At 35.6% G+C, this 25,610-nt stretch overlaps 5 protein-coding genes across 11 annotated transcripts in view; 2 read left to right on the top strand and 3 right to left on the bottom strand.

Annotated features, from left to right (window-relative positions):
• Positions 1 to 56: 56 nt before the first annotated feature.
• On the bottom strand, positions 57 to 11,659 carry LOC122719774 (WW domain-binding protein 4). Of its 2 annotated transcripts, XM_043945918.1 has the most exons (7): positions 11,415 to 11,659; positions 1,602 to 1,809; positions 1,390 to 1,491; positions 1,232 to 1,306; positions 881 to 1,124; positions 445 to 778; positions 57 to 330 (listed from the first exon to the last, which is right to left on the bottom strand). In XM_043945918.1, coding segments are annotated over exons 1-7 (1,182 nt in total). In that variant the 5' UTR covers positions 11,417 to 11,659; the 3' UTR covers positions 57 to 113. The 2 variants fall into 2 exon arrangements, with proteins under 2 accessions (XP_043801853.1, XP_043801854.1); XM_043945919.1 differs by lacking the exon at positions 11,415 to 11,659 and having other exon boundaries at positions 1,390 to 1,487; positions 1,602 to 1,724.
• Positions 4,784 to 8,419, bottom strand: LOC122719777 (calmodulin-lysine N-methyltransferase). Its single transcript, XM_043945923.1, has 2 exons — positions 7,284 to 8,419; positions 4,784 to 6,680 (listed from the first exon to the last, which is right to left on the bottom strand). The coding sequence occupies exons 1-2, from the start codon at positions 7,947 to 7,949 to the stop codon at positions 6,321 to 6,323; spliced, it is 1,026 nt and encodes a 341-aa protein (XP_043801858.1). The 5' UTR covers positions 7,950 to 8,419; the 3' UTR covers positions 4,784 to 6,320.
• Positions 11,660 to 12,467: 808 nt separating the features above from the next.
• Positions 12,468 to 14,051, top strand: LOC122719784 (post-GPI attachment to proteins factor 2-like). The gene is made up of 5 exons (XM_043945937.1): positions 12,468 to 12,950; positions 13,027 to 13,273; positions 13,353 to 13,568; positions 13,652 to 13,820; positions 13,926 to 14,051. Exons 1-4 carry the CDS (start codon positions 12,762 to 12,764, stop codon positions 13,777 to 13,779), a joined length of 780 nt encoding a protein of 259 aa, XP_043801872.1. The 5' UTR covers positions 12,468 to 12,761; the 3' UTR covers positions 13,780 to 13,820; positions 13,926 to 14,051.
• The window catches only part of LOC122719849 (E3 ubiquitin-protein ligase TRIM9), a 23,895-nt gene continuing 12,321 nt past the window's right edge, over positions 14,037 to 25,610 (top strand). Inside the window, exons 1-3 of the mRNA XM_043946065.1 lie at positions 14,037 to 14,170; positions 17,924 to 19,257; positions 19,518 to 19,805. Of these exons, the coding sequence (XP_043802000.1) occupies positions 18,769 to 19,257; positions 19,518 to 19,805 (777 nt within the window). The 5' untranslated portion in view covers positions 14,037 to 14,170; positions 17,924 to 18,768. The remainder of the gene's footprint in view (positions 14,171 to 17,923; positions 19,258 to 19,517; positions 19,806 to 25,610) is intronic.
• On the bottom strand, positions 14,137 to 17,238 carry LOC122719765 (L-2-hydroxyglutarate dehydrogenase, mitochondrial). 6 transcript variants are annotated; one of them, XM_043945906.1, is made up of 10 exons: positions 17,016 to 17,237; positions 16,927 to 16,937; positions 16,753 to 16,848; positions 16,416 to 16,572; positions 15,831 to 16,032; positions 15,468 to 15,680; positions 15,173 to 15,364; positions 14,833 to 15,104; positions 14,595 to 14,774; positions 14,137 to 14,508 (listed from the first exon to the last, which is right to left on the bottom strand). In XM_043945906.1, the coding sequence occupies exons 4-10, from the start codon at positions 16,532 to 16,534 to the stop codon at positions 14,313 to 14,315; spliced, it is 1,374 nt and encodes a 457-aa protein (XP_043801841.1). In that variant the 5' UTR covers positions 16,535 to 16,572; positions 16,753 to 16,848; positions 16,927 to 16,937; positions 17,016 to 17,237; the 3' UTR covers positions 14,137 to 14,312. The 6 variants fall into 6 exon arrangements, with proteins under 6 accessions (XP_043801841.1, XP_043801839.1, XP_043801840.1 ...); XM_043945904.1 differs by having other exon boundaries at positions 16,927 to 17,237; XM_043945905.1 differs by lacking the exon at positions 16,927 to 16,937 and having other exon boundaries at positions 16,938 to 17,237.

The following is a 25,610-nucleotide window of genomic DNA, read 5'->3' as shown; positions in this document are numbered from 1 at the left end:
TAAGTTATAAAACAATATAATCATTGAACCCTTGATTGGTTCTAAATTTTCAAAAAAAAAAAAAAAAAAACGCATTGTGATATTCCATAAAAAATTATAATTATTATTATTTATCAATCATCATTTAACCTCTGTCGTACACTCTTATTACTAATTTTTCGTTTTTTAAATGTAGCCGGTTTTCCATCCTCATCGCTGTCAGCCGTATCAATTTGCGTTATAGTCTTTTCCTTGAACGTTCTTTGTATGGAAGGTGGTTCTGTTTTTTCAAAGACAGGTAATTGCAATTGTTTCTGCTTTGGTAATTGAAAATCGATTGGTTTCACTTCGCTGAAACGGAAAACATTCATCGAGCGTTATTTCATTTGCTAATTTATTTAACAGAATCTTGATTTATTAAAATATTTTCTCCTATAAATTTAATCTTTAATTTCAAATATTTACGTTTTTTGAACGGTCTGCCACGGTCCATACGGATGTGATTTTATCGGAATACTATAGTCCCGTCTGTACGGTCGGCTTTCCTCTTTGGTTTCAGTTTCCGTTTTCTCCTCTATATTTTGCTCCGTTCTTGATTGCGCGTTACGTATCTTCCTCAATTCCCTCATCCTTTCTCTTTCGGCATTGGCCCGTTTTTCTTCGAGGATATCCGCGTTTGTGATCGCTTGTTCCTCGTCCAATTGCTTCAACAATTCCTCTTGAAGCGCTTGCTCTTTCGCCTCTTCTTGTTGTTCCGCAAATGTCATGTATCCCTCCTCTGGCGGATTCCAAACGGATTCTGCCGTACAAAATATACACAGCATAGAGATATAAATTAACGAAAGACGAAGATAGAATTATTACTGCAAGAAAAACTTTGAATACATAGAGATAGACTCACCGTTAGTTTCTATGTTCCAATAATACGTGTACCCTTCGGGGCTGAGAGCTTCGTACCAAAGTTTTTGAACGGGTTTCGTAGCACGTTCCTCTTCAAGAATTTTCTTTCCCTTCCCTTTACCCTTCCCTGCTTTGCTTTTCCCTTGATTTTTGTGATCACCTCTTTGTTGAGATTTCACTTGATGCGACGTTGCATTTCTAGCCAGAGTTGGATCACACGGATCGATTTCCTGAGGAAACTGAAACTGTTAAAATATCTCTCGTTATAAATGTATTCTTGGCATGGCTGGTTGATAAACGAATTATAGTTCGTTCGGTATAACAGCGATCGATTTTATCCGTCAAGTCCCACCTGTTGATTATTCTCACTTTTGAACCTAGGCTGTGCTTCTGGGGTGGCTGGTGGTACACGATTGAAATTTGGCACCTGTAATGTATTTCCTTTCCTTTTTTTTTTTTTCAAAATTTCTATTAATACAGATATTAAATAGAATATTTTTGAGTACCTACGTCTTTTGTTTCTATTTGATTCATTTTTTCCTTAATAATCGTATCGGCAGTCATGTCTCTTGTATTGTTTTCTACGTCCTTCAAATACGCAGCCATAGCTGCCTAAATGTAATAATATATACGTATAAAAAGAAAAAAAGATAAAAAAGATTATTTTAGATCATTTAGCAAATTTGAAAAATGAAAATTAAATGAAAATATGATGAACGTACGTTTTCCATTTTCTTAATGTCGTCTTCGATCTTTTTGTTCTGTTTCGCCTGCTTCGCGCTGTTTTTATGTATTTCTTTAAGCCGTTTGCTAACATTTTCCTTGTGTTTCTTGCCACCTTCGTGAAAATCGATACTAGGTTTATTGTCAGCGATCCAACATTTGCAAAAATCACAAAATTTACGACCCTGAGATTTCCAATAGTCCGCCCTGAAACAATATATATATTCGATACTATTTTCTATATTGTTCGTTTATTTATTATTTTTTTTGTATATTTCATTTCTATCTTAATTGGATAAAATGTTTAAGAAAAGAACGAAGAATTAAAAGATATCTGTTATAAATCATCCGACAAAAAAAAAGGATAATTTTCCAATCTTAAGAAATATCGGATTTAAAAAATTTAGCTTTTATACATTTTTCTCTTTTGCAATAATTTTTTCATGTTTCAAACAAGGAACCATCCTCCCTTGTTAAACTTTGACGTTTACCATTAACGAATCAATCGAATGTTTTCGAGTCATGCATCGAAGGAAATCGCAATTCCTTCAACAATGCCACGTTATGTCAATAATAGAGCATGTATTAATAGCGGCAACGTCGTAAAAATAGCTAAAGAGAAGATTAGGTTGGCCAACTCAGTTAATCGTCTGATGAGCCAATTGGTACCTTCGTATCTTCTTTGTGTTTAAATATCCTCTCCTTAATATTTTTCTCGACGAGTTATTGCCGAGCGTTCTTAATAGACGGGCTCTTTGACCACGAGAGTGTAGTCTTCGTCTATCGATAATCTCTTACTCTTTCTTCTCCGATCATGATTTTCCGATTGAATGAACGAGTTTGTTCACGCAGCGAGGTCGAGGGCGAGGGCAAAATCCCTCCAGGCTCGAGAAGATCCATTGGCACGCGAATAGAAACGAACATGCACGATTCTCGTAATCGGCTAACACCAGAGTATATTTTCGTGCTTACTTTTTGGCACGAGCGTTCGATCGAGATTGGCCGTTTACATCCAAACCGGGTGGAATATTTTCGGGCGCGAACCACCAATCACCGTCCGCCAAACGAAAAAACGAAAATTCGATTCCCTCCAATAGGGCGAAGAGAACATGATGAGTGTGGGGGCGACACAGTTGCTCGAAGTTGTGGAAGCAGTCACGTGGAAACATGGAGAGGGGGGGGGGAGAGAGAGAGCAAGAAATCGAGCCGTCGCAAATCAGAAATATCTTTGATAAATTTCAGAGGTAAGTAGGTAGCAGCCAGCCAAAAAACAATTGGCACCTAGAAAATGTAATTTTCACGATGGCAACGACGACGACGATGATGCACTAACGGTCACGCCCTTAATTTTACGCAACGATTTATTTTTAGGCGAAAGAGAGATGGAACTATCGGCTCGTATTTGTCGTATCCATCATAAATATTGTTCACGTGTCTAAAAATTTGTGATCGTGTACATTTAAGATACTCGTTACACGATTACTTACAAGTAACGATGAATTGCTAACGTTTCTCGTAATAGGTTAGTCTCTTTGAAAATTATTCAGTAAACGAAATTTGAAAAAAAAAATATATATATATATATATATTACGACGTTTCGAACGTCGGGGTTTAGTTAGATCGTTTTATAGCTCTCTTACGGCCGAGCGGAAAAAAGGTTCATGGTTTGTTCTAATTTTATCTTGGAGGGTTGTATACTTGTGTTCCTACGTGTTCGAAAGGCGCGTCTTGTAAACCGCATCCAACATCGATACCGTGACTTTGCGGCTTGTTCTTTTTTTTTTTTTTCTTGCCACTATATTCCCAATGAATAAATACGAATAAAGCGAGTTTATCGTGACCGAGCTATCTTTTTGCTTATATATATCACAACAAAGATCCAACAACGATCTATACGTACAACTAGCACCAGTTCCAACCAAGTCGATACACGTGCGGTGAAGTGATCGCACATGCCATTTTCATTAACGATCGAATATCGCGATATGAAAATTCCGATAAACTGTTTCCAATGTAGTCCAACCGTTTCCAAATATCCGTGTTATTTCGCACTATATGGTTCGTCTATATAGTTCGTCTCGAGCAGCCCTATATGTGAAACATTCTATTATGTCTTCTTACTTTTTTATTCTCTCTCTCTTTCTCTCGTTCTTCTATAGAGCTTCCATATTCCATATAGAGCGAGAGTTTTTCGATTTAATGCTCTTATTCCGTCTTAATCTTTGGAAGAGAGAGAGAGAGAGAGAAAAGAAGCGTTATGATTTAAACTCGGCGAGGAGGATCGATACTAATTTTATAGCAAAAAAAAAATTTTTTTTTATACAAATCGTGTCAAAATAACGTTATATTTTTCGTACGTGTATTTTCACATCCGATATATTCTTGCATTTTTCATCCTCGAATCGTGAATGAGAATAAGGAGAATCGAAAGAAAGAAAGAAAGACGATCGATCCATATGGTTCGAGATAACATAATCATGAAACAACGATCGATGCTATTTTCTCTGGAGCTGGCTTTCGTTATTTCTGGAAAACATTTCGGCATCTGGTTCGTTAAACGCGAGTTTGAATCGCGAGTTTGAAGCCGAAATTACCGATCGTAAGAATGCCGGTTTCCGCGAATGCATCTGATTAAATATTTTTTTTTTTTTTTTTTTTTTTTTACAGTGATTATTAACGGATTATTAATAGAACGAAAACACAGTAGTTTTTAAATCGTTGCAACGCTGCACACGATCGCGTTGAATTGGATCCCCCTGTATAAGGGGAAAGGTTGATAAACATCTATCAGATATACACTAATAATAAATTTCTAAAGGGCCGCAATGGACGAGTTTCCATTCAACGGAAAGTCAAAAATAATCTCGAGTAAGTTCGTGTCTGACGATCGAATTGTGTAATCGTGGATCGACACGCGTTAAAAGTAAATCATTCTACTAGAGACCACTAAAAAAAAAGAGCGCAAGAATAAATCGAGTATAATAATATGTATAATAATAAGAGTAATCACAGATAAGAACAAAGAAAAAAAAAATAGGATCGAAGAAATATATGCGTAAAAAGTCAATCTGAGAAGCAATGGATGATCAACAAGAGTAGAAAAGATTTGACGGATCGTGTTACCGTTTAACTCCGATTCGATTCTTTCCCCTCATTGATCGCGAGATAACACAATCGAAATGTTAAATGAAAATATTATTTTATTTGCAATGTTTTCTTACATGTCTTGTCACTCACGCATACTCACATACTCACGTACACACAAATAGTTGTTCCTTCGTAAAGGTATATAAGTATAGGTAATACGCGATAATGGAAATTTGTTTGGTAGCTTTGACTAGGCTGAACTAAGTTGGTCCTTTGTCATGACTGCGGTTCGATTTACATTGCAACACGGTTGTAACGAAACGAGAAAAGAAGTAAGAAGAAGAAACAAAAAAAGAGATATAAAGAAAGAAAGGAAGGAAGGAAGGAAGGAAGGAAGGAAGGAAGGAAGGAAGGAAGGAAGAAAATATCGGATATTCTAGAAGAAACGATCTTATTAAATTGAAACGTAATGTGGATAACGTGAAAATAAAATAGATAAATTAACGAAATAAACAGACAAACAAACGAACAAAAACACGTGTATAAACGAATAAATATTCATGCGATATGTATATCGCTTCGCGAGATTCCAAATCTGAAAATTATATCATTTTTCAACACGTTTATTTTTGAAAGAATATAATTGTCCATCTGAGAAGAACTGTTGAAACGCGTAACGATGCACGGTAAAAAAGTCTTTATTACCTTACAACAAAGATCGTATACTATATATAATTTTTCTAATCGGTTCATTTTGGACCCTTGATCGAATAGCTAGATCGAAGTTTACATACTATATATACCATCGAAAAGTATTCGAGAAGTATTTATATATATATATATATCGATAGAGATCGAAAAATGTGAAGCGTAGTATTCGGTCAAAATCGATCTATGAAGATCGAGTAAAACGAGTGAAACGAGATCATTCTTCGAAGATCGATCGGCCGCTTTTGTTCGACACGAATGTACCCGACGAATACACGTTTCTTCACGAAAAAGGGAAGGAAATAATTTTCTTAAAAAAATTTCACGGAGAAGAGAGAAACGAAACGGAACGAAACGAAAAAACGGTTATATACCGCCGTATACGTATAACACGTCGTCCTCGTCGCGTCATTTCTAAATATTTTTCTTGCCAGCAGGGCAACAGCGTAGATCGTACAGATACGCCGTGTACAAACCATTTTTCAATTCTATCGGTCTAAACATCAGGTACTTGAAATACTATCGTTTACTCGACTCGTTGGTGGGGAAAGAGAGGGGGAAAAAAACGTGGTATATCGCGCAACGAATAAGCAATATTTAACGATGGCTATCTAACTAACTTAATAGAAATTTGTGTACATCGAACGGATTCGACGTGTAATTAATAATCTCGATTATGCGATGTTGCCGCTTAGATAGATATATTGGAACGGATGGGCAGAGAACGGCAGGTATTATACATCTGGAAAAAAAGCGGGAGAGGGGTGGGGAGAAGGATAAAGAAGTAAGCTAAGTCGGGTAATGGTAACGGAATGGAAGAAGGGAATGGGCCGAAATGGTCGGTAGAAGGGGCAGGGAGGAACTCTCGTTAAAGGATCGTAAACGCGATCGTTTTTCGACGCGGTGGACGATCGAAGTTTCATCATCCTGGCGACGTTTTCTTCTGCTTGGTAAGCTCCAGAAGAATCGGATAATGGAGGTCTGGACAATATTCCTGGCTGTTCTCCAACAATTCCAGATGCCTCGACCAAATCGTAGCGTCGTAACGATCTATTTGTCGCGCGACGAAACCCCTCTTTATCGCCGCTTCCGCAAATTGTTCAAAAGTCGATCCCCGTCTAGGCGCCATCACCAGAGCGAGGCCATCGTTTGCCAGCCAGCCGTAGATCGTCTCCACCAAATCGGAACGAGCCTCGTCGAAGAAAAGACAATCCGCGCACAGGATCACGTCGTACAGTTTTTCCGTTAATTTTGCAACATCCTTGGCGCCGCCACTCCAGTTCTACCGGTAAAAATTCAATTCAGAAATTCACGAAAAGTTTTCTCTCTCTCTTTTTTTTTTTTTTTGTTTTTTTCCTCGAACGCTTCGAAGAACTTTCGATGAAACGAGGAAATGCAAATTCTCTTTTCGCACTTTGCCGCAATTATCCTGGCCGCGTGCGAATCATCCGAAGATACGACGACGATTATACAAACGATCACGATCACGCGAAAACAGGAAAAAAAAAAAAAGAAAAAGATTGATTGGAATAGCAAACGAGATCGTCGTGATCAACGTGCATCGAATAAATACGCGGAAGATTATCGTATCGAGAGAATCGCGTGCATATCGAATGATTCACGGTTCTTCGATAAACGGATATGCGATAGAAAATAGAAAACTAGCGTGGCGGACAATCGTGGCGGCAAATCAACTGGAATTTATCCTTCCTTCGCACTGGATGGAGAAAAGTGCGCAGGCGCGTGATCCGAGTGAGAAGTTTTAAAAGCTCGAACGCTCGAACGAACGGACGCACGCACGCACGCACGCACGCACGCATCATCTCCGGTTTGCTCGCGACAGAGGAGCGCGCGAAACGCGTAACACGCGAGAAGTATAATTCACCTTGACTCGAAGAGCGTTGGGATGGGGATGTAGGAACGGTCTGACCGATCTTGCTGCCCTGATCGCCCTGGCCGCTTTGGCCCACTGTACCACGCCACACTCGACGAAATCGGACATGCCGTTCCTCGATACGATTCGTCGCACGTTGTTCACACTGGTCACGTTCCCATCCGTGAGCGCGATTTCCTTCGGGTCGCAGTACTTGGCGGCGAGCACCCCCGCCAGACAGCTCATACCGCCACCGAGTTCGAGGATTCTTCTGTTTCGACAGAGATGCCGATTTTTCAACAAGTAATAAGCCAAACATTCCTCCGACGGCCAGACGCAGATGTTTCCCGTATTGTTGAACCCGATCAACTCGTTCGCCGTGAAATTTCTCTTTGTTCGCCGGCGTATCTCTATGGTGAACAACTTGTTGTCCAAAACGGTCGAATATTCGTACCAAGCCGCGAACGAATCCGGATCCGCGGTTGGATTGCTCTCCAACCGATTCACTCTCAACAGATCGAAGCTGGTGAAACGGCGCACCGATATCTCGTTCTCAGGATCGACGGAGATCGGTTCCGAGACGGTGCCTATCAACGCCTTGGCAAGGATGCGCCATCTTCGCTGGGCGGTGCTCCTCTTCTTCCCCTCGAGAATTTCGTTCGAACTCTTCTCGGACATTTTTCACCCGTTCCGGCGCGTTCCATCGAACGCGCGTCTCCCTCGATGCAATGGGGGGATGGATGATGCTACGAAAGGGGACGGCGTTTCATGGCGAGGACGAAAACACGAGGACGATCATCGCCGATCCGAACGTCTATCCGCTTCATCGTTCAAACCGCGGCCGGTCGCGGACTCCGTTCGTTCCACACTTTTTCCCTTTCCTTTTTCCTCTTCCCTTCGTTCGAGGCTTCGATGAAAATTCGCAGGCGGGCGACCTCAGGAGCGGGAACTCGCCTTCTCGTTGGCCGTTCTACGGGACGGGTGAACGAAGATGAACGAGAAGAGACACGGGCCGAGACTAAAAGCGCGAAGCCAACTTCTAACTCGCGCCACGCGGATACCGAGCGTTCACCGCGTCCGTTTCACGCCTGCGCGCATCCTTCTGTCTGTTCTATCCGCTTTCCATTCCGCGCAACTTCACCCTGCCGATACACCCCCCTTTGTCTTTGTCTCCCGCCTCTCCTCGCATCACTATGACCCCCCACTCCCCCCTCTCTCCCCCTTCGACTCATTACCACTTTGATTCACCGCGGGGGTCTCCTCTCGCGCTCCTTCTTCTCTTCCTTTGTTCCAATTTTTTTTCTCTATCCTTGCATTTCCTTTTTTCCCTGTTTATCCTTTTCTTTCGTCGAAAAAAGAAAGGAAACTCTCGCTTTTCCATCACTGTCACGTACATTTCTCCACGTATATCGTGCATTTTAGCACATCTCTTCCCCTTCTTCCTTAATCTTTTTTTCGATTGAAGGATCAATTCAATATACGATATACAACTCGAGTTAACGAGTGGAATAAATCCGTTTGAAAATCGGACGGCGCCATGTGCTCAACGACACTCTGTTACTCTGCCCCGACAACATATCGAGGTTACGACAAACGTGACGCTATTCGTGGCGCTATTCCGGAAAACTGGCAAATAAAACGGAGGCAAAGAGTTCGAACGATCGTATCGAGCAAAAGATCGTGCACGATACGAGAACGAGATGTCTCGCGAAAATTCGAAAGCTTGTATCGATGATCTTTCATTGAAACAGTTTTCATTTTCCTTTTTCGAGACGAATATGCGATAATGGGATTGTACAAAAATTGGTATCTAGCAAACATTCGATGTTTTATTCGATATCGCGTCGCGAGCACAGTTGACTTCGCTTTCTTACAGTCTCCTTCTGTTAGCGTATTCTCCTATGATAATAAAAAGCATAAAAAGCATAGAAGCATCCCTTATTCGAATAAGACGTAAATTCGCGAAGATATACTTTAGGGGATATATACCTAGATCGAGGTTCGATAGAATGAGGGTAAATGTCTATTCGAGTTGTTTGGTCGATTTTATTCAGTTCACCCGCGACCGATCCAATTTACCTGAAACGAGACAAAACTTTTAACGGTATTATTACGTAAAACGTAACGCGTCTGTTGAGAATGTTTTGCAACGTGGGACCATTGTTGTACAATGGTTGGTTGCTAGTTAAACGATTCCTGTCTTTTGTTTTTTTTTTTTTTTTTTTTTTTTTTTGATTATCGAACAAATTGCTTATCGGGACGATAATTCGGAATTTAAACTCGTTTGAAAAAACGAGAAAGAACGATAACTCACGGAGATACGTCGATAAACGTAATCTCGCATTTCCGTTTTTCGCTATCGTCCAATTTCTTTTGTAGCATTCCATCTTACGTGATCGAAATGTCATTTGGATTATTCGCAATATGTGATGTGAAAAGAAAGTTTCGTTGCATATTGCTATAATTTATAGCCAATATATTATATAATTTATAGCGAATTCAATTCGTGTATTTTCGGTCAATCCTATGTAGCGAAACAATTGGCATATATTGATGTATGTATGGAAGTAAATACTTATTATGCTTACGCAATTGTAAAGGACAGCGAGAGAAGAGAAAAGAATAGGCAATGATGAGATATAATGGAAGAGTAAATGCATAGATAGAAAGAAAGACAGAGACCGAGAGGTCCGTTGGTTTGTATATAATCTACTTTATATTGTTTGACACGAATAGAAGTTGGTGACAACGATACTTTCATTCAAATACGAAACCGATAGTCTCTCTTTGCCAGGACGAATATAGAATTTCCTCGTTTCTTGCGAAAATGCAAATTATCCGATAAGATAAATATGAATCAAAATGATAGGTTTCTAGAGGCAATTCACCTTACATTTATTTTCGAGTTGACGAATTCAATATTTTTTCATTATTATTAAAACATTTTTCTATAAATGAATATAACGATTTAAAGCATTTGAATATGATAACAATTGATCATGTTTAGAGACATTTTTGATTTTTTGGCATAATACAAATCACGATATTCTATGATAAAATGCAAATATGTATGCGTCATTTTAAGGAAATCGATTAAAGGTAATCATGGCTATAATCGTAAAAATAATGTTTCTCAAAGAACGATGTGAATGATGTGAACCATTTTAAATCGAAGAGATTGCCAGTAAGAATGGTGGAACGATTTCGCGCTTGCTTTTCAATGTAATAGAGTAATATTGCGGCCCTCCTGGCAAGCCATCTCGACGCATTGCGTCTAATTTGATCGAAACTTGAAACTAACTCTAAGATATCTAATCCTTATTCCTACATGTCCGAATCAACAGACGTTTTTCTTTATTCTCTTTTTTTTCCTTTTTTTTCTTTCATCGAATTTTATTTTTTCTTATCTTTTCTAATTTATTTTTGTTTTACTTTAATCTCTAATATTTTGATTAAAGTAAAAATTAATACTTCCTTCAACAATTTTTCTTATTCGTTTCATCAATATTTATAAATAAATATTAAATTATATTTAATAAATATTAAATATTAAATATAAAATTATTATATATATAATTCCATTTCTATTTCTGTTGTTATTCATTTTATGACAATGATAATGAGAAGAAATAACCAATATTATAAATGTGTTTAGTTGTAGTTAGTTAGTTAATTAGTTGTATTATAGGATTCTAAAAAAATATCTAAAATCTAAACTAATATTATAATTCATATTTTAAATAGTTTACTTCACAAATAAAAAAAATTTTCTCAAAAATTACACGGTACAATTTATTGAAAATATAAATTTTCTATTCAATATTGTACATATTGATGCATATATATATAATATATATATATATATTATATATATGGAGTGAGAAAGAATGAAACAAAAGTAAAAATTATGTCAGAATAAGGACATTTAATGTCCAATATTCACATAAATAATACATAATAATATGGAATAATATCGATGCGATCTTTATTCTATATTTATTTATTTATCAATAAAAAAGAAATTAATGTTTTTTCTAATAAAAAAATGAATATGTTGTTACGTTTTTCTTTGTTTTTGATAATATTAAAGTGGATATTTACTATAACAAATATTCAAAATATTGTACACGACAATATACTTACATATTTTAAAACTTGAAGAAAAATTTTTAATGCCACTTCATTAATTATGAACAATGAAATATAAACATTAAACGAAATTTGAACTGCATGGAAATCTAACCTCAAAAAAATTTAATATATTCACTCAAAATATTTATGCGTTTATATATCTCATTCACATTGTATATCGTTTCGTAATTAAAAAATATGATTTTTAATATAAACACTGTACAAATATAAATATATTGATATAAAGATTAACGCAATGAAACAATACACAAAAACAATACAGTCGATAGTATAGTAATATAAACGATCAACTAACGCTATCTGAAGGTAGAACATTTAAACATTGATGATAACGATGACTTCAATTTATTTACTTTTGTTTTTTATAATAAAAATGAGGTCATTGCATCATGATAAAGTACAGAATAAATATTTATATTTAATTTTATAAGTTACATTCTAAAATATCAAAATGTTTGGTATATTCTTTACAATTTAGAACAGTAAGTGCAAAAATTGTATTCAATTCAGTCATAAAGTACAAATAAGAAGAGTGAGAGAAAGATAAAAATATTGATGTCAATGCCATTTCCAGAATGTTGAAATAGATAAAGAAAAAATATCAAATAATGGCTAATAGAGATAAAATAAAAAATTATCTTTAGGGAATCTTTTAAATATCAAAGATATCTCTTTAAACAATCATCTTTTTCACTCAGAAATGATTCTCATTAATTCTTATTCTATTTTAATAATAATTATGTTATAATAAATATTATAATCAAGTATAAAATGTAACATTTCATATTCGTCTATTAAATATTTTATAACAAAATATTTGTATTGTTTTTATTTAATTTTATTGAAATTTAATTTCATTTTCAATCATTATTAACCAATTTTATCTTACATAATCTTATTACCAATCTATGAACTAAATCAATAATATTGAAAATGATATTAAATGATATACTAGTGACATAAGAATAAATACATCGAATGTTAAGTCTATTTTGTATCTTATCTGTGGTTACATATCCAAATATGTTACGTATTGCGCATGCGATGAGTGATCGATTGTCTTTGCGTTAAAATGTTATGTGATATCTGATATTTCGAAAATGTTTCTGTCAAAAAAATCTAAAAGTTTCGGTGTGCTAACCTTTCTTTTTTGTAAATTTTATGATATTAATTATTCAATTCAATATAAATTTTTATTTCTAATGTCAAATAACGAAATCAAAAAAAGAATGGTGGATTGCATGTTAAATATACCAATAAAGTGTTTTATAAGTTTAGCCTGTTAAAAGTATCAGACTCGTTTGCGATGACGTAAAATATAATCTAGAATATAACAGGATGAATAAATCGAGAGTAGGGTCAGAATATATTCCGTTAGTGGGAGACGACATGTTGCAAACGCGATACGTTTTACATTTTGCTAAATTAGCATGGTTTACAGTATCTTTACCTTTTTTCGCATTTTTATTTTGTATCACTTGGTCCGTTGTATATAATTTTGAGCATTCGACTTCCACACATTGTAAAGTAAGCATTTTTTCTATTAATATTTAATATATACATATATGCATGTATATATATTATAAATAATATTTTATGCTAGGTTTATAATTTTTTACCATCTGTATCTGCTGCGATTGGACATTACAGGCCACAAAGAGATGTTTGGAAAATTGCAATAGCTATGCAAGCAGTGGTAAGAATTTTAGTATTAATAATGTATCGCCGTTATTATAAAGAGCATATCTATAAATGGGCACAAAATATTTGTAATGTTGCAACTGTTATCTATGCTATTGAAAACATATCACTTATATCATTAAGTTTTTGGACATCCAATGAGAATTATGGTATGTATATAAGATAATCATTATAATATGTGATTTTGAAATACAAACTAATTTAGTATTTAATTTTTCTTCATTTCAGTTTTTCATAAAGTATCTTTTATAACATTTTTAATAACATCTGTCATTCATATGCAGATAGCATATTATATAATGAGAAACTGTCGTAATATTACTAAAGAATCTTCTGAAGCTATCTCTCTAAAATGGAAGAGAAGATCTATGATGTTGAATTTATTGTGTATATTATTTGCAGGCTACTTTTTTTACAGACATAATAAATATTGTGAACCTTTAGGTGAGTTAACTGACTTAAAAAAAAAAAATAAAATAAAATAAAGTAAAAATAAAACTTGATATAATATAAACATTTTTTTGCAGTTTACTCTATGTTTGCACTAAGCGAATATGGAGTTGTTCTTTCAAATATAGGATTTCATTCAACAACAGCTTGGGATTTTGCAAATTCTTCTCTTATGATATCAGGAAAAGGATTTAGAATAATTTAATATTGTACAAAAATTATCATTTTTAAACATCTCTATGAAAGGTATTTCTATATTAATTTTTTTATATTACTAAATTTATTTAAATGCAGTTTTTTATATTTTATTATTATAATGAGAGATATTAATTTTTATTTTTATTTGAATAGAAATTATTTTGACTAAAAATATTCCCAAAGCAATCGTCATCGTTTGTGTGAAATACAGAAGTTACATGCATACTTGTAAAAAGAAAAAATAGAAGAAAAATTAAGAAATGAAAAAGATCAGATGAATTAAAATCATTTATTATAATAATATATATCAAAATATAAATATTTTTAGAAACTATTTTTTTTAATAAAAAAATTTTGCGATAAAGAAGAAGATAAAGTATGTTTTATTGCACGTTACGGTATGTACATAAGTCATGAACACATTATTTTCAAAATGCACATATTTTTTTACGTATTTATTTTCAAATATAAATTTTTATTTTTATATGTATTAACACGGATTATTTTTAAATTTGGTATCCGAATTTCTTGTCGGACTCGTCAGAATTTAAAATCTTTTTCTAGTTTATCAGCAATATATTTAGCAATCGCCATGGAACTAGTTGCAGCAGGAGAAGGTGCATTGCGACAATGTATTACTCTCTTACCGATATTACCTTTTCCTCCATCGAAAACAAAATCATCTACTAAATTGCCATTTTTATCCAATGCTTGCGCTCTAACACCTGATGGCCCCCTATAATTAAACGTAAAATGCAATCAATAACTTAAATAGTATATTTATAATATGATAGAATATGAAGAAAATATTCTTTTCTTTACCTTTTTATATCTCTAATAGTTACTTCGGGGATAAATTTTTGTAAATCTCTTATTATAAGTGGATAAAAAATTGATTTAATCATATCTCTTAATCCTGGTACAAAATGTCGAATACATAATTTGTACAGTCCTGGAAATTTTGCCATTTCTATACAATCTTTTATATTTATATCGCGCCACCTAAGAATATATTATAATTAATCGTTATATTCGATCGTTAAATATATTTATTTCGTACCGATAACCCTCTCTTGCAAATGCTAAAACTGCATTTGGACCAAGCCATATTTCGCCAGTGATTCTAGGTGTAAAATGAACGCCTAAAAATGGTAATCTAGGGTCTGGAACAGGATATAAATTGGTGCTGCATAAATTTCTTTTGCTTTCGCTCAACAACAAATATTCTCCCCGAAAGGGAATAATTTGTGGGCTACGATCGCATCCTGTCATTATTGCTAAACGGTCCGAATGTAGCCCAGCGCATGTTAACACGTATTTTGTTGGTAAACACTACGATAATAGAATATGATAAAGATATTGCAAATTAAAGATGGCTATATGTGAAAGTTTTAATATACTTTATCTTTCGAATGCACTGAAATTGGAGTTAATTCATTTGCCCCTTTAGATTCTGTCATCTCTGAGAAACCAACAACTTCAAAATTTAAAAGTATTTTTCCACCCATTTTTTGAAAATCTTTACCAAAATGTTTACAAACTTCTGCCCAATTGACTATACCTGTCCATGGTGACCATATTGCTTTTTCTCCCTATAGAAAACACACGTATTTCTTATTATTTTATTTTTAAACTTAATATTAATTTTTTTTTTATTCTCTTTTTATGATTTCAAAAATAAAATAATGTTAATACTTTGCATTTAGCTTCGTAATTTGATATACAATGTTTTTCAACTATTTGGATATCCGGTACATTATTTTGAATTGCTCGATCGTACAAGATATCCAATTGTTTGACTTGTTCTTTACTGTGAGCCACTATTAGTTTTCCAACTTTTTTGTGAGATATATCGTGTTTACAAAAATAGTCGTAACTCAGTTTTAAACCTTCCACACATAGTCGTGCCTGCAATTATTTCCTGCCGGATCAAAAATCCCTTAACGAAGCGTTATTCTATTATGCAATTTTAAATGCCACATATTTAAACAAAATAATATTTCTCTCGGAAGAAAGAGGCGAATTAGGAAAAATGTACAATTATTGCTATATTTTTACTTTCATAGAGCCAGGCTTGTAATAAATGCCAGCATGTACTACACCGCTATTATGCCCTGTTTGATGTTTTGCTAGCTCATTTTCTTTTTCAACGATTGCTATCTTTAAGCTAGGATGTCTTATTAACATTTCTCGACCAGTAGCGCATCCAACAATACCACCCCCGACAATAACTAGATCGAACGAGCTACATGAATCTGGACTGAAAATGATTATACGCGTAATTTAATTTAATATAGAATTGAAAAAATAACAAATCACATTAATTATACGTGCATGAATTCATGTAACTTCTTTTATCTTTATCTATTTATTAACAGAAATGAACTCATCAATGTACAAATATAACAGAGAAAAATATGGAATTTAGAAATTATGAAAGATAATGTGCATAATAATAAAATAATGAAATTGAAATTGCGAAATTGATAAAAGAATTTTAATTGAATTAAATAAAAAATAATGGGTACTTGAATATAGATCAATGATTGATATTAAAAATGACTCGTAAAATAATGATACTGAAAAATAGAGTTACATTTAAAAGTTAGATTTAATGCATTGCACATCATAAAATCAACTAACTTGGAAGTAGTAGTGGTAGAGGTGGTACTAGTAGTAGTAGTAGCAGCAGCTTTACATCCAAAACGACGTATATAAATAAGTTGCTGTAACAAAATTCTTTTTGTCAAGAATGCAAACATGTTTGTTTTTGCACACTGATTTATCACTTTAAATTTTTCTAAAAAGGAAAAGATATAGATTTATTAAAATTTTTAAGAAAGTTATTTTTCAATTATTATTATTATCAAAGTTATTGATATTATTTATTATTAAGAATTTAGCTATGAAATTTCGGAACAGGAATTGTCTTATATGCTATATGTTAAATTTAATTGAATTAAAAAAAAATCATCGTTACCGAATATCAATGTTATGTTTAGAAATATGTTTGCAAATAAAGGTTGATCTCTTCAATTAACGCTGCATTACGATGCTTTTGATGATATATTTAACACTGTAAGTACGAGTGTAATAAAAGGCACATGTGTTAACCAATGACCAATGAAGAAAACGCAACTGAGAGGAAACATACCATGTTCTTACCTGTAAATTTTCAAAAAGGTATCATTTCATGTTATGATGTTATATTTGCAAAATATCACCTAATGATAATTTGCTTACCGAACTGAGAAATGTATACATAGTTCTGACGTCAATTTTCAGTGTTTGCCTGATGTCGCTTGATGAAGTTCTATTACCTAGTATGTGGCGCCTCCACACATTTTTTTTCAATATTAAATTTGACGATAATGTTTCATTAATAAATTTCTTTTATGCTAATTAAAAGCAATATAGAATCAATGTAGAAATAAAGAAATGTATACATGTAATTTAAAATCAGGATTTTATAAATAATGAGAAAAAATGATTTTCATTTATATATATTTCTAACGAAATTATTTATTTTTTTATATTATTTTAAAAAATAAGATAATATAATCGATGATTTAGCATTGAATCCATTTTTTTTATTTTCAAATATATATAAATATCTTTTATTTGATTTTATTTTTTTCACATTGAATAGAAAATGAACCAATGATAAATAGTAAAAATATGATGATATAGAAAAAAAAAAAAGAAATTTTATAATTAGAGATTATAGTAAAAAAGAGTAAAAAGATCAAAATAGTATTATACACTGAATTTATCACTATTCATGACTGAAAATATTAAAAGAAAAATATATGTATATAAATAAAGTATTAAATATTAAATATTAAGAAAATCGATTGACAAATATTGAAATAAATTTTAATACAATAAAAAAATTAAAAAAAATATAAATATATTTTTATAATAATTAAGTTCTTATATTTTTTTAAAGATATATTATGAAAAAAATATTAAAAATATTATTTGTGATTATTAATATTTTTTATAATATTATATAAAAGTTTAATAATATTGATGGCATGTTTTTATTGAAATATAATGTATAATACATATACTTAAATATACGTAATATATAAAATAGATAAATATAAAAGAAATGTAATATAATGAAAAATAAATGTTTTATTATGAAGGTCGGGTGGTAAGTGGAGAGAGTCGTCCCTGAGCCATGGTGCGCAGTTGTGATGCGCGAAAGTACTACGGCGTCGGGAGTCAGTCAACTCGGTGACGTTCTACAGTGAATGTCGTATGGTGAATTTGTTATGCCGGTATTTACGAAACTGAAACGAAGTGATAAATTTACGCACACACATGTATTTTCAAGAGTGAATCGTGTAATTATAATAATAGTTTAATCGTTAAACGCATCAAATAGGCTTAGTTAAGAAGAAAAAGATACGAGTTGCATTGGGGCGTCTCTGCAAACTAGAGCAGCGAACAATGTAAAGTCGATATTTTTACAAATTTCATGTGATGTATGTGCAATCCATAGGCGAAGGATAATCAATCAACAGAAGAGATTAAATTGATCAAAATGATTTATATAAACGAATATGATTTGATTTGAGAATGTATCCATATAGTGGTTCATAATCGAGACGAATGAGTCGTGAAAGCATTATCGAAATAAAATTTCTACTTTTCTTTGCGAACGAATAGTGAATAAGCGTACGTTGTCATTTTCGTTCCGTTATTATTGCTAAAGACTTTAAAGAAAAATATACAGAAAGATAGACAGATATAATATTATATTAGGCGTGGAACGAAAGGTATGTTGAAAAAAAAAATCATAAGAAGAAGGCATAGTGCAAACGATTGAAAAAATTAGGAAAGAAAAAAAATACAATCGAAATAAGGAAAAGAGAGAAAGAGGGGAGCCAGGATCGGTTGGAAGAGAGTCGGACGGTCGAGGTCGTCGGTGAAGTAGAAGGCGCGAAGCGCGCGCGCGACGAGTTTCTCGTCGTGACGAGTCGTGAGGATGGAGGACGAGTTACGATGCCCTTGTTGTAAAGAATTGTTCGTTGAACCGGTGCTATTACCATGCTGGCATGCTCTTTGTCTTGCGTGCGCGGTTAATCTGCAAGCACCACCGGATTCACCTCCAGAATCGACGACTGATTCATCGAATGCACCGGGATCTGATCAGGAAGCGGATAAACTTTCGATTCTTTCCGAAACGGATTCTGGTGTAGTGTGCAGCAGCACATCAACTAGCTCGCGACCAGGAAGCTATGTCGGCACACCCGGAAACGGAGGTTTTCCACCATCAGGCGGCACTTTATGCCTCTCCTGTCCTGTTTGTCAGAAAACCGTTTATTTTGACGAAGGAGGAGCTCACAATTTACCCAAATACAGGGCAATGCAACATATCGTAGAAAAATATCAAGAATCGAGAAACACGAGACTGCAATGTCAAATGTGTGAGGCTGAACCCCGGGACGCTACCGTCGCCTGCGAACAGTGCGAGGTCAGTAAACGTTTGCCTCTTTATCTTATTCCTCATTTTCCTTTCCTAGTACATGTATTAAATACATGTATTTTTCTAGATTATAATTATACTTAATACCTATAGAAGGAAATTATTGTATCTCAAATGATTATATATAATCATCAATTATATAACAAACTGTATCGTGATACACAATCTACAAATTTTTCGACAAAATAGAAATAAATATGTTACAGACTTATATGTTTATAGAGAGATATATGATGAATGTGTTTCAGGTTCTGTATTGCGACGCGTGCAGAGAATCGTGTCATCCAAAGAGGGGACCTTTGGCGACGCATAACTTGGGCCCGCCTCGAGGCAGCTGGCAATCGAATGGAGGAGGTAAAGGTGTTCGCGGTTCGAACGCGGAAACTACGCCTCTCTGTACCGATCATAACGGCGAACCGTTGACCCTTTACTGCGCTCTTTGCAAGATCGCGATATGCGCTCTTTGTCTTCGAGATCGCCATGCAGCTCATCCCCACGATGTGCTCCCATTGGCCGCAGCTTGCAAGGCTCAAAAGGCGAGTGTTTTTAATATTTTTATTTTTGTTTAATTTTATTTATCGTCAATAAAAAAAGATCGATGGTCAATAAAGATCGATGAATGTCGATCGTTCTTTTTTTTTTTTTTTTTTACGGATTATTCAGTAGTAAGTAATCTGGTTCGATTGAAGGAGAGATTTAACGGTGACCTTGACGAAACTGGTTCTACCGTCATTCACGTCATCACGTTATACTCGAACATGGTGATTATTTTTGGTGTATATTTTTATACTTAACTAGGGATCAACAACCGCGATTTAGAGTAAGAAAAAGATCGAGAAAAAGTTTTAAATCAACGATAGATTTACGAATTTATGACGCGAATGTTTTTATGCATCTCCATTGCATGTGCGTTTTTTCTTTCGAAATTTCCGGACAACTGGATCAGTTTTCAATTTTCACGATCTCGCCTGCTCTTCCGGATCGTTTTCTCTAAAAACGTTATTGTATAATTTCCTAATTATAGATCTGCTAAAAAGTATAATTTCTCGTTATCTAAAATTATACGAATTGTTTAGTTATTTTCAAATTCAACGTAACTTTCCTTCTTTTTAATAATTACAACGTGATACAACGAAATTGAAATTTATTAGAATTGTAGAATAATCTGAAGCTTAGTATTTCGCTCGATTCATACGTTTTCTTACGCTTATATAAAAATATGCTTAGAAAAATATGTTTCCACGATTAATTGTTCACGATTAATCGTGATCGCGATAAAAAGCAACGCATCCGGCTTGCCGTATGGGAGCGTAAAATTCGTATTGTTCGACGCCTTTAAACGAGAAAGGGTCTCGATGAATCTGTAGAAAAGAGGACGTCCACGTGGCCTTTCCGTGTACAATCGAGAGCATAGTAGAAATTGGAACGGCGCACCGTGTTCTCGACAAGTGTTCTTATTATATTTTCTCCCCCTCGACGTTCGATTTTATCCTCGTATTCTTTCGCGACAATTCGTCCCGTTTCTCACGCCATCCCCCCCACCACCATCATTTATGTTATCGGCGGTCAACACCTCTTCGAGAGTATTTGCCAAAGTCAATATTTTCGTAGTAATATTTCGACGTTAGCGAGACGGAGTTGAACGATCGTTTTATCGATCTGATAGAACTGTGAACGAGTTTCGAACGAGAGCGATAGCTTGAGAGAAATGGAAATTCGTGGAAATTCGAAAGATCGATGCCTTGGCAAAAGAGAATCGCGAGACCTTTTAGACGGGTCGCGTACCATTAGGTTCCATAAATGGAAACTTGTTGGAAAATGGCGTCAGCCCGGAATACAACGTAAGACCGGCTTTCATATGCTCGACTAGCCGGTCTGCTGGCTGTCGAGCACGATATACGGAACGAGTGATGAATTCTCGAGGAAAAGACCAAAACGGTCATTCGTATCTTCGTTAATACCGCTGTGGTTACGGTTGTGGTTACGAGCGTGGTTGCCTTCTTTCACCTCTCTTTTTCTTTCCTCCTTTTTTATTTTCTTCGTGACACGATTTAACGAACTCAAATTAAAACTGCTTTGGAAACGAATATCGGCTTTTAACACCGTTTAAACTAAGTTCCTCGTCCAAGTTTCGTCTCAATATGAAATCTCGTGCTTTGATATAACACCTCGCTGCGATGAGCGAGAATTAATCAACGAAGCGACATTGTTTCGTCCAAGTTGCGCGCTTTATAGCGGATACGATTATCTTCATAGTTCGTTTCCTCGATCAAAATCAATATTTGTCTGCAACACTTGATATTATGAATTTGATTTTACCTGCTCGACTCATCAATGAAAATTCGTTCTATCGTCGATTATATCCGATATATGATCGAATAAATCACGTAAAAATAATAATAAATTTTTTGTACAACGTATGAGGGACAAGAGAATCTTGTTTTTTAATCTCTGCTTAGAGATCTCAACGATAAAACGTCGTCCCAAATGAACGCGGTGAAAGTTGAAAGAGTACGGTATTGCGTATACATACGCGACAAGGATGAAGAGAGAGAATTAGGTTGGTTGGTTGACAGATGGCCGATGGAGGAAGACTATTGGCACGGTTAGAAATTCGATCGGACAGAAAACGGAAATCGCATCGCGCTTGAAAGAAACATCGAGGAGTTTTTATGGAAAATTCTGGTCGCAAAAATTTACGAACGTAGCTATGTCGCGCTGAATGTCGTTAAAAGGCGAACTGGGGACCGCTGTGGAAGAGAATTACGAGGCGAAAATATAGGGGAAACGGAAAGTGCAACGAGGACGCGAGAGCCTACAAACGAAAATAGTTCTTGAAACAGTGCCAACCTTTGATACTCCTCGTATGAGTCCTCGCATCGGTAAATAAACAAAAGGTATATACGCCCGCGTGGACGCCTACTGCGAAAGAGTACGCACGAGATGATCTTGGAATACACACGTGCTCGTTATTGGAATTCGAGCTTTTCTCACGATTTATAAAATATGAAAATAAACGATACGAGATTGAATTCTTATTCGTTGATTCACGCGATGATATCTCGTGTACGATAAGTTATCCAATAATATATCGAAAATAATAGAGTAAATAAATAAAACAAAATTTTAGATGAAACTTTTTTATTTATCGTTCGAAAACTATTATTTTTCCTTCGCTATCTACGACCTATTTCATATCTTTCTTACAAAATTCCATCTCCGATATCTTTCTCGTTTCGAAACTTTTCTCTTCGGAAACGGTTATATTGCATCGATCGAAATAAGTGACGAACCAAAGAAATAATATTCCAGAAGAATAATCCAAATATTCTGGTAAAGTTTGTGACGCGAAATGTAAACATTTTTCTTTGCCTCGAATAAAACTAATTTCTCTTGCAAACCTCTTTAGTTAAATATTATAGCGTAATAAATAATTCCGCTTTTGTTCTATCATCATTTCAAATAATTATTTAATAATTGATGAAATTCTAGGTACGGAATCGGCCAGCGAATTCATTAATAGCTCTGCTCGGTATAGATATACATCTGTAGGATGTCTTAGATATTTATGGTGGCTCGATCGGTGTGATAAGTGCGCTGGGCACGCGGTTAGGGTGATAGGGTATATGCAAGGACGAAAACGCGCGTCTCGTTACATAGTGCTATTACGCACGAAATGTGCCGTGGCGCGAACATCTCCTCCTCCTCCCCCTTTGCCCTCGACCTTCTCTTTCTTTCTTCTCTTTCCCCGTTACTCGCTCTTTGCTTTCCCTCCAGCTGACCCAGCTTGTTTCGTTTCGAATTTAACGATGGAAAATGCACCCTAGCCAAGTCGATAAGTTGCTCTTTTCCCCCCTCTCTATCTCTCTCTCCGCTCCCCTTTTCTCTATGCCCTTCCTCTTGCGGCCCCCTCCGTTCCCCTCGTAGCCGTTTGTCCACGGCTCGATAGGCGGTTTTTTGGTCGAATAAATTTGATAAAAACCATTCGGTACGAAACATTTTTCATCCGAGATGGAAGAATGGGCGGCGGTGTTACGTTATGGTCTAACGACGAACGACGTAGTCGCTTCGTCTCCTTCCCTTTCCTTTCATCCTCTAAAAATATCCTCGCTATGCCTCGCAAATCTTTCGCTTTCAGATTTCGAAATGTTTTCGTGGGGCAAAGATAGAAGTTTTTTTTGTTTCGAGAAATTCGCGTTAGAATTTCTTTGATACATCGTGGACATCGTTAATATCGTTATACGTGGAAGGAACGGGAAAAAATGAATCGTAGGTGGAACGAGAGGAGACGGAACGAGAGTGAGTCACTGTTTAAGGGCAGGGACCGATACGAAAGTGTGCAGTACTACTATACCATGTCTGTAACGCGTACCGGGGTGTAAAGAATGGCCGATTAGAGACTTCTTTTATGTATTCGCATTTACTTTCGGCAAACACGTGGCTGTACGTGATTTTCTTAAATTTATTCTATCTCATCTCTCTCTCTCTCTCTTTCTCTCTTTTTCTCTCTCCTATATATTGAATTCTCGTTATAAATCGTTGTAATAACAAAAGTTGGAATCGAACAAGATTTGACTGGGTTAATAATTTCTCTGGAAATCGATCCGGCGCTCGTTTCCGAGTTTGTGTACACGGGCGCGTAGGTTTGTCGGGTCAGCAGCCCCACAAGAGGGGTTCGTCCCTTTCTTATCACCGCGATACACCACGTAGAATGCATCGTAATCACGCTTCGCTAGTTATCTGCCATTTTTCCGATTAAAAATATTATTCCGAATATTTTACCTATATTTAATTCCAATCGTCTACGATCCATATCTCCTCAATTTGACGACTCTCTGACGAATTCGTCGAATATTATTAACAAAATGTAACGCGTTCCTTTTCTTCCCGTTTCTTTTTTCATCCCAACAATGGAATGGAAAGCAAAAAAAAAAAAAAAAGAAAGAAAAAGAAAATCCTTTTCCCTCGCGTTCGACAAGCTTTCCGACTTAAGAAATCTACGTGACTCGATTATACACGACAGAGTTAACATTTGGCGCGGCGGAGGACGCCTCGAAACGAAAAGAATGGAATACTTTCGACGAAATAGCCGGTCCGTATTAAACATTCATACCGAGAGAGAGAAGATTTGCGGGAAAATTGGCCGAGGAAAGATTTCGGAATTATTCGAGTAAGACTTTTGCAAATTTTTTTCCCAAATATCCGCTATATTTATAGAGTATATACCTATGCTACGTTCGAGTTTGTCACATACCGCGTCTGATCGCGATTCCGCGGAACGACTCTTCGAAACGAACGCGATAGAAAGTAGCAGCAGCAATAGTAGTAGTAACAGTAGTGGTAGTAGAAAAGGCAGCTGCTGCTTCGATCGGTTTTCGAAGAGTCGTTATTGCGTTGATTCGATCAATCGAGATCTCTTAATCGGGATCTATGTGTACGAGTTTGTCGTTCGATCGTCGTGGAGAAACGAATTAAGCCTGGCCGCTTCTATTTGTCGCGTAAACGTGGGACGTCTGAGCCGAGTAGTCGTCGTGGTCTGGCAGCCACGATCGATTCGAGCCGAAAGCGTCATTCTCCTCCTCGCGCCACGCTCGAAACATCTGGAACGTTATTTTCAAACGAGAGACGCTTCGTCTATCCATGCTTTCTATCCATCCATCTACCCAACCGGTAGTACATCGATCAGTTTTATACCGCGTAATAATCGACGTCCGTCTATACCTTCTTCCGCTCCCGTTCCAACTCGGTCTCATTCAAATTTTCGCATCGCCGTTCGCGATATTTCTGCTCCACTCGAAAACTCGATCGATCGTGTGTATATATATATGGTATATGCACATTAGATTTTGTTCGTTTGTTATATTTACACTCGTATTTTAGATACGAGAATGGATCATTTTCTCTCGTATGCAGCTACGTTCATGATTGTTCGCCTATTGGTAAGCGAGAATGAGCAAGAATGAAAGGGAGACGAAAAGGAGGGCGTTGTTGTGATGTGTTTGATGGGAATGCGGTGCATCGTGATTTATGGAGAAAAAGACAGGGCCGAGCGGTCGACGACCCGATTTTAATTTAACGCATCGCGACGCGTCTAGATTAAAGTAAGCGACGCGCGATCTTTCGACTCGAAGGTTTCGCGATAGATAGATGAATGCCAACATCCCACAAGCCAGAAACGCTTGTTTTCATCTCTTGTTCGTCTGTCCTAACCCGTCGAGGATGGGACGAATTGTATCGCGATTTTCAATTATATTTTCTCGCGGAGAAGCTTTAGGAAGAGAGAGAGAGAGAGAGAGAGAGAGAGAGAGAGAGAGAGAGAGAGAGAGAGAGAGAGAGAGAGA

This window comes from Apis laboriosa, unplaced genomic scaffold, assembly GCF_014066325.1.
Source record: "Apis laboriosa isolate Shangri-la unplaced genomic scaffold, ASM1406632v1 scaffold9_cov152, whole genome shotgun sequence".
NCBI classification, from domain to species: Eukaryota; Metazoa; Arthropoda; class Insecta; order Hymenoptera; family Apidae; genus Apis; species Apis laboriosa.
The sequence above is the reverse complement of the archived record's forward strand: the minus strand, read 5'-3'. Positions and strand labels throughout refer to the sequence as shown.